Source organism: Sinocyclocheilus rhinocerous, unplaced genomic scaffold (genome assembly GCF_001515625.1).
Source record: "Sinocyclocheilus rhinocerous isolate Xijiao unplaced genomic scaffold, SAMN03320098_v1.1 scaffold2726, whole genome shotgun sequence".
Taxonomy (NCBI): domain Eukaryota; kingdom Metazoa; phylum Chordata; class Actinopteri; order Cypriniformes; family Cyprinidae; genus Sinocyclocheilus; species Sinocyclocheilus rhinocerous.
The window spans coordinates 79,391-88,077 of NW_015637150.1; the positions used below are offsets into that span (position 1 = coordinate 79,391).

Consider the following 8,687-nt stretch of genomic DNA (forward strand, 5'->3'; position numbering starts at 1 on the left):
ACAGTGAACGGTGAACCAACAGTCAACAAAGCATAATCCATAAATTGAACGAGAGATAAACGGGGACCCTCATGGATTAAACGTGATTTGAGCGGTTGGTTACTGCCCTCACAAAAAAAAAAAATCTATGAGCACACAGTCAGGCAAATTAGAATAATTAGCGACCTCTAAATACTCTTGAATATAGCTCTCGAGCGATCCTGTGCCCTGCTCGAGAGCTAATAACAGTCTTGCGGTGTCGAAACCTGGCCAGTGTCCTGTAGAAAAGCTGCTGGATCCTTGTGTGGCCGAGTATTATGTTACGAGGTGAACGAGATGAGAGACGTGCAGATCTGTATGCAAGCTTTATTCAAAGACGCGGTAACAAAAAAGGCAAGGGTCAAACAATGGCAAACAGGTATATCGTGGGCAAGACACAAGAGTAGTCCAGAAAACAGGCAAGGGTCAATCAACGGCGAACATAATCCAACAGGGCAAGGCAAAGAGCTAATCCAGGTTCACAGCAATAGTCTAGGCAGGGGTAAACAGAGTCCGAACGGCGAGACAAAAGGGTAATCCGAAAAACACAGGCAATAATCTGAACACAGGAAAACAGGCATGGCGAGACTATGACTAGACTATGAAAACTAGAACTGGCTCCGTAGAGTAGCTATCGCTAGGAGAGTGATAAATGCTATACAATACTCGGCAGTTTGAGAAGGATCTGAGTGAGTGTAATATAAGGGCCTTTCGCACCGATTTAGTTCCAGAACTAAATGTACAGTACTAAAGTACTGGGACGATTTTGCGTGAACTATTTCCACAATATGCCGTAGACGAAGTCTTCAGGTAAATGCCGTTTATAAAAGCTCTCAGTATGTTCTTTCTCATGTAATGCTTAGAAATATAAAAATATCAAATGTTGCAGTCACAATTTATACACAGGAATGAATACTTAATGTAATATTATGAATTACGAAAACGTTATGCACTAGTAACAATCCAGACAGTATACTGTTCCAAATAATTAGTCATTCCTCATGTTATGCCACAGGGTAATCAAAATCTTCACTTTATATTTCATAATGCCTTATGCAGGTTTAATAATAATGGATTACTATGGACCTATCAAAAGTAGTACGTAGCTAGCTGTGACATTACACAGCATACCAAAAAGTGAATTAAGTTACCTACTTTGTTTAAGAGCTGTTAATCTGTTTCTTGTTAGTGTAACATCCGTCTACTCATGATTTTGGATCATACAATTACTCATGATTATTGAGTATTCATTACTCATATGATCATATTTTGGGTCATATAATTTACTCATATGATTTTGTGTAGTTATTCACTGGCAATGGAGCTGTGTTTTAAGATGTTACCTTATATGAAAATGTAGCTCACTAACAATGTACTGAATGTGTTTCAGATGTTGCTACGGATCAACTCAACGCTGTTCACCTGCTGTTTGGGTCCACAAGAGAATCGATGAGTGGTGGACAACTGTCGTGCCCTATTCACAGATGAGCAGTGGATCCAAAATTTCAGAATGTCTAGAGAGACATTTCACCACATCTGTCACCATTTGAAGTCAGCCTTAGAGAAAATGGACACAAACTATCGTGTGTCTGTACCTCTCCAAAAAAGAGTTGCTATTGTATTGTGGAAGCTCGCAACTAACTCAGAGTACAGAAGTGTGTCACATCTGTTTGGAGTTGGCATTTCAACTGCCTGTGACTGTGTTAAAGACTTCTGCTCCTCAGTTGAAAATATCCTGTTGCCTGAAGTCATTACGATACCGCAGGCAGAGAAGCTAAAAGAACTGTCCCTTAACTTTGAACAAAGATGGGGTTTACCACAGTGTGTGGGGGCTATTGATGGCTCCCATATCCCTATTCTGGCTCCCCAGGAATACCACACTGAATATTTCAATCGTAAGAGGTGGTATTCCATTGTGTTGCAGGCAGTTGTTGATGCTAAGGGGTTATTTTGGAATGTTTTTGCTGGGTTACCTGGCAGTTTGCATGATGCCAGGGTTCTGCGTTTGTCTGCATTATGGGAGCTGGCTGAGAGAAGACATTTGTTTGCACAGCAATACAGAAATATTAATGGACAAGACGTGGGTTTCTACATCCTCGGAGATGCAGCATATCCACTGACAAGCTGGCTCATGAAGCCTTTCCCTGACAATGGTTTCCTAACAGCACAGCAGCAGGTATATAACCATAAAACAAGCAAGGCGAGAGTTGTGGTTGAAAATGCATTTGGCCGATTGAAAGGAAGATGGAGATGCCTGCTGAAACGCAATGACTGCAATCTAGAAAGGGTGAAGTCCATGGTGCTCACCTGCTGTGTACTACACAACCTCTGTGAGACCCATGGTGAGGAGTACAGAGAGGAGTGGTGTGTACCTGGTCCTTTCCCCCAACCAGATGTTACACACCAGGCACCTGTTGCAGACACTGAAGGGGCTGGAGTTCGTGTTGCCTTGATGCAGCATCTAAACCATTTTGGTGCCAGCTAAAATGTCCCAGTTATAATTATTACAAACCTAACTGTAAAAATTGTGAAGAAACGGCATTGTGACTGCTCAGGAGACTGATTTCTGAATGCAAAGTAGTAGTGTATGTGGCATGTTTAATAAATCATTTTAAATGGTACACTATTTTTGTCTGTCCATGTTTTTTTCATGACTTCATAAGCTAAATATACTACATTACATATACTAACAGACAGTTCTCTTTTTTTTTGGATAAAAATACCTTTTTGGGATAAAAGACGTCACAAATTTTTAACAGCTGCTGTTTCATTATGTTCTGAGACAAGGTGATTACCAGCACAAACAGAAAGAGTAAGCACACATCTTTTTTTCCACACTTTATTTTTATAAACATATGTCAAATAGAAATAGTGTCTCTTTTTAAATAGACAAATCGTAACAACTATATACAAACATAAAAAAAAAAAAAAAACACTTAAAAAAACAATGTGCAAATGTAAAAAAATAAAACAAACCATTCATAGGGCTAGTCCAGAGTAGGTTCACGTGGCCGCTGTGCACCTGCCACTAGCTTGTGTGACCGGTGTAATCTGCGTTGTGTTTTTTCTCAGAGCAGTAACCAGACGGACATCAGTTGACGGTTCGACTCTTCATTTACTGATAAAACATCATGGTGGCCAGAAGGCCCTCCATAAAAAAAGCCTGCTGACGCCGTGCCTCTGCCTCCTGTATAAGCAGCCGGTCACGCTCCTCAGCTTCTCGCTGTGCCTGCTCCATTAAAATGTCAATAAGGCTTTGCATTTGCTCCCGACTTTGTGTGCGGTCCACTTACTCTTTCTCCATCATGTCTTTCACCAGACTTACGACAGTAGCATCAACCTTTCGTCTCTTTGCAACTAAAAGAGAATAAGGACATGTTAACTACATTGTATTCTACTTTGCAAAAAAGTAGCTGTGCATAATGTTCTGAGACAAGGTGATTACCAGCACAAATAGAAAGAGTAAGCACACATCTTTTTTTCCACACTTTATTTTTATAAACTAATGTCAAATAGACATAGTCTCTTTTTAAATAGACAAACTGTAACAAATATATACAAACAGTAAAAAAAAAAAAAACACTTAAACAACAATGTGCAAATTTTTTACAAAATTATAAAACATTTATAGGGCTAGTCCAGAGTAGGTTCACGTGGCCGCTGTGCACCTGCCACTAGCTTGTTCATGGTGGCCAGAAGGCCTTCCATAAAAAAAGCTTGCTGACGCCGTGCCTCTGCCTCCTGTATAAGCAGCCGCTCACGCTCCTCAGCTTCTCTCTGTGCCTGCTCCATTAAAATGTCAATAAGGCTTTGCATTTGCTCCCGACTTTGTGTGCGGTCCACTTCCTCTTTCTCCGTCATCTCTTTCACCAGACTTACGACACTAGCATCAACCTTTCGTCTCTTTGCAACTAAAAGAGAATAAGGACATGTTTACTACATTGTCTTCTACTTTGCAAAAAAGTAGATGTGTAATATATATATATACACAATTCTTGATGCATTTGTTTCCCTAACCTGGTCTGACAGGTGGTGGAGAGACAGGGCGGCTGGGGGTACTGCAAGACGTATGAATGAGGGGACTGCATAGAGTGCCACTGATGTCCATCAAATTGGCATCACTATGTTGTGCCTCTGCAACAAAAGAGGACTCAGGTGCTGTACCTAGACAAAGACAGAACAACATTTTAGAATTACATAAAGATAACATTTACTTTTTTTTTTTTTAAATAGTGTACATATGCAGTAACACAACATACAATGGTTGCAAATAAAGGTCTTTTTATGCCTGCCTGGTTGGTATGTTGTACTTATAAACTTATTGAAAAGATATAAACAACTGTCCTTTTCACCTCAAGTTAACGTGTATGACCTCATGGCAAACACTTTGGGTCTGACACTGTGGTTGAGCGCTACACATAACAAACAACGCTCGACTGGAGCAAACAACACTATATTCTCTTTTAAAAGCTTATAAAGATTAAGTAAGCGTCTTTATCATACCATGTTAACAGTTCGGTTTAAAACACAAACCTTCAGCGACGGAGTTGGTTGGCGAGCTCTCTGTGGTCAGCGTCCCCCGAAGCCCAACAGCTGAATCCTTTGTCCCGGCGCTACCAGAATAAGCCGGTCTGTGGCCAAGAATGCTATCCAGTAGCTGGTACCACTTGCTCGATTTTCTGTCGGCGCCGCTCTGATTGTTGTGGTCTTTAATTCGTTTGTAGTCTTATTTTAACTTCTTAATTTTGTCACATCACTGCTTAGCTGTATGCTGGATACCCAGCGTCACTAGCTGAGAAGCAATAGACGCAAACACCTTTATGTTGCGCTTTGTTCCTTCGAATTCCAACTGGATTTCCGCAGTTGCGTAAATGTTCAAAAGTGCTTGCACTTCAGCGTCCGTCCATCTATCGCTGTTCTCCATACTTGCGAAATAAGTTGACACAATGTTTACAATATGTTTACACGGCGTTTTAAATCATGGCGGGTGAGGGCGTTTTCGTTGATGGACGAGTGACCTCTGGTGGCGATCGGACGGAAGTCCATGGACAGGATTCTTAACAACACCATTGGTATAGGACTTTAGGACATGAAATAAAACAGTTATCTAATAAGCATTTGTTCTATTTTATTTGGGTTTGTTCATATGGTTTTTTATTTTTTTTAAGAATAACTGTTTTTGTTTTTCCAAAGCATTGTTAGATGCCAGTGTTTCATATCATAGCTTTGCAAAAATTAGATTTCAAATCAGTGTTTAACCTCAGAATGATCTCAAAGTAAAAAGAGGTGCTCTGGTAAAATGGTAAAAGTCTGATTTTGTGGTGGCTGTGCTTTAAATTTGAATTATTATAATCTTCACTTAAGTGAAGGATTTTGAAAGTCTGACAGTAATCAGTGTTGAGTCCTACTGTAAGGTTAACCCTGCCTGTTTTAAATGTTTCAAAAAGATTAACAGTTGAAAACATTTGTTAGAAATGTAGAAAAATAATCAAAATGTAATCAGTTACATTACTTTAACAAAGTAATTTAAATAGTTACACTACTTTAAATACATTTTAAATAGAGTAACTTGTAATCTGTAACCTATTACATTTCCAAAGTAAACTTCCCAACACTGGGTGTAAAAATATTTAAACCTAACCGTAAAACTGCGATACACCACCCACGGTATGTACTCTTGTACTCTCATAGTGTACTTAACACCCCAGCCCAAATAGTGAATGAAATAGAAAATCAGAGTGACAACTTCCAATAAATGCACAGCACAGGCTTGGCTATCTCATGTCTATGTCCATGCATCGTTCTGCAATCGACTACAGGAACAAAGCTCAGCAGAAGAAAACATTTGTTTATCTCCTTGAAGCAAAAGCAGTGTAAACAAACAGGAGCATAAGCATAAATAAGCATTTAGTGGAATTCTCTCTTAAATTTAGCTGGAGTTTCATGTTGCTATATAAATTAAGAAATATGTTATTAAGTTTTTGGATCTCTAGATTGATTTATGACTTGAGTTTTACATTTACATTTAGTCATGATTTTTAGCAGATGATTTTATCTAAAGTGACTTACAAATGAGGACAATAGAAGCAATCAAAACCAACAAAAGGGCAAAAATATGTACAGTAAGTGCTGACAAGTCTCGGTTAGCCTAACGCAGTACTTGTAGCAAGGGTTTTTTTATAATAAATAAAAAGAAAAAAGTAGATAGAATAGGAAAAAAATAGGGAACGCTAGTGTTGGGAGGTCTTTTTTAAATAAAAATAAAACAAGTCAAAAGAGTAGAAAAATAATAGAGAATGCTAGTGTTAGAGTGTCATTTTTTAAATAATAAATATTTAAAAACAGGAAAACAGAAAAGAGAAAAAAAAACAGGAAAAGAACATTTAGAAAACAGGAAGATTGAATAAAAAAAGAATAGAGAATGCTAGTGTCAGAGGCTCTCTTTTTTAAAGAAGACAAGTAGTAAGAATAGAAATAGAATAGAGAGTGCAAGTGTTAGAAGGTAAAGTGTTTTTTTTCTTTCTTTCTTAGAATTAGAATAGAGAGTGCTAGAGCTAAAGGGTAAAATTTAGATAGATCAAGATGGCGCCGCAATGGCAGCCACAGTGCTGAGCTCCGCAATTCTTCTGCTATTTTGTTTAAAAACATTAAGCAACACATCCCAGACAATATTTTTCCGGTTTTCGATTATTCAGACGTTTTGTTGGACATTTTAGTCTGAGGTACAGCGGAGTTGTTCAAACACGCAATCAGACACAGAAGAGGGACACGCACCGGCACGCTGGTTGAGCTCCGTGAGCGTGGCTTTCTAACTGTGCTCCCAAGCATTCATCTTGCGAATATCCATTCCCTTCCTAACAGAACGGATTAACTACTTCTCATCCGCATCAACAAGGACTTTTCAAATTCTGCTGCATTGTGCTTCACTGAAACCTGGCTGAGTGAAGCCATTCCAGATAACGAGCTTCATCTGCTGGGCTTCCAGCTGTTCAGGGCAGATCACATCGAGTTAACAGGGAAAATGAGACTTGGTGGATTGTTTTTCTATATCCACGAAAGTTGGTGTTCAGGGCCAGTATTCATGGAAATTCTTAGAGCAAAGTGTTGCTCCTAGTGACAAAATTATAAGAAAAATCTTAGAAATGTGGTCATTTCCTCTTAAAATTGAAGAAAAGATCCTAGTAAAGAAGAAAGTAATTCAGAAAGCATCTTAACCCTTAAAAGAGCTTTTAAGGTCCAAAATTGTTAGGAGTACTGACGAGGACATTTAAGATGCTTAAGAGTTTCTTTAGCAGTGTAGAAAATCACGAAACGTGAAGAGGGAGAAGAAATGCATTGAACACAATGTATGACAGTGAGTTAATATGTCACTACATATTAGATTGTGCAAGTGATCATGTTTGACCGTGATCATGTGATCAGTGATCATGACCGATATTATTAGAGACATGCTAACATCTCCAACACAGTCTAAAAATGCCATAGCACCAGAAATGAAAGTAATCGCTACATTAACTACAGCCATGTTCACACTGTCAGTTTTAGGGATTGACAACCGCATTTCCTTACAGGTGTGAGTCTCGAAATTTCCTGTTCAAACAGTAGCTTACAGTAGCGTCTTGAATACAAGCCCGTATATGCACTCGCATCCTTTTCTGCATCTTGTGCATGACACTGTATTTGAGTCACGCACAGAACAAAAAAATGACAGAAACCTCTCCAGTGGAGAACAGTGACTGGATCTAAGACCTTCAGATGACGCACAGCTCATTTCTCCGTTGCTTTTACTCACCCAGAGTGAAACCACAGGAGCAGATCTCGCACTGTACTACAACTAGTTGTCCAGTTCATACAGCATATATTTTCCGATAATGCAGTTGCGAGTCCTGAAAATAGACAGGTGTGAGTTCGGTTATAGAATGCAGTTGTCACCCCCGTAAATAACTGTATTGTGTGAACGTAACCATGTAAAGGACTCAAATACAGGACTGACAACTAGGGTTGGGCCGATAGACGATGCCATCGTCCTAAACTTGTACATGTCATCTGAACATTCAGGCTCCAGTGTCATGTTCACAAAAGCAGATGTCTTAGTTGATGAGCAGGCATAGTGTTTTGCAATTTCTGAATCAGGACACATTTTCTTAAATAGCTTTCCTGTGTGCTTACAGACCTGGAATGGCAGGTTATGCTCAACGACGAAAGATGTAAAGTAAACCTCAGCTCTAGTGACCTTCTCTGTCAGATGTTGTTTTTCTGCTGAAAAGAACTGTGAAATACTTGAGCAGCCTTCCCTGCGCTTAGCCTCCCTAACATGTTGTGGTCCCTAAAAGAAATAAAAGCAAAATATGTATCTTATTATGTTTATGTAATTAGCATTCCTATAGTTCAGTACATACAACATTGTGCTAACCATCTAAAGGTTGTAGGTTCAATTGCCAGGAAACACACATACTGATAGAATATATAGCTTGAATGCACTGTAGTATGTCATGTCTGCCAAATGCATAAATGTACATGTTTTTTGTTTAGTGATCTTATCAAATATGTAAACCAAGTTGGGTATATATAGAAAATGTGGCATTAACCATGACTGGGAAACATTAGAAAAACTTGGTGGGGCAGCATTATTATGTAATGGCTGGTTAGACTTTATATATATATATATA

At 38.9% G+C, this 8,687-nt stretch overlaps 2 protein-coding genes across 2 annotated transcripts; one reads left to right on the top strand and one right to left on the bottom strand.

The window, feature by feature from the left end:
- The first annotated feature begins 1,585 nt into the window (after window positions 1–1,585).
- Window positions 1,586–2,503, top strand: LOC107748623 (putative nuclease HARBI1). The gene has a single exon (XM_016563503.1). The coding sequence runs from the start codon at window positions 1,586–1,588 to the stop codon at window positions 2,501–2,503; it is 918 nt and encodes a 305-aa protein (XP_016418989.1).
- A 630-nt stretch (window positions 2,504–3,133) lies between these two features.
- Window positions 3,134–4,967, bottom strand: LOC107748624 (PH domain-containing protein DDB_G0287875-like). The gene is given in 5 exon segments (XM_016563504.1): window positions 3,134–3,247; window positions 3,344–3,375; window positions 3,687–3,929; window positions 4,036–4,182; window positions 4,552–4,967. Coding segments are annotated over 5 exon segments (927 nt in total). The 5' UTR covers window positions 4,943–4,967.
- Between the last annotated feature and the right edge of the window lie 3,720 nt (window positions 4,968–8,687).

Coding starts and splice junctions, on each gene's coding strand:
- LOC107748623 (XM_016563503.1), top strand. CDS start 1,586: ATGGACACAAACTATCGTGTGTCTGTACCTCTCCAAAAAAGAGTTGCT.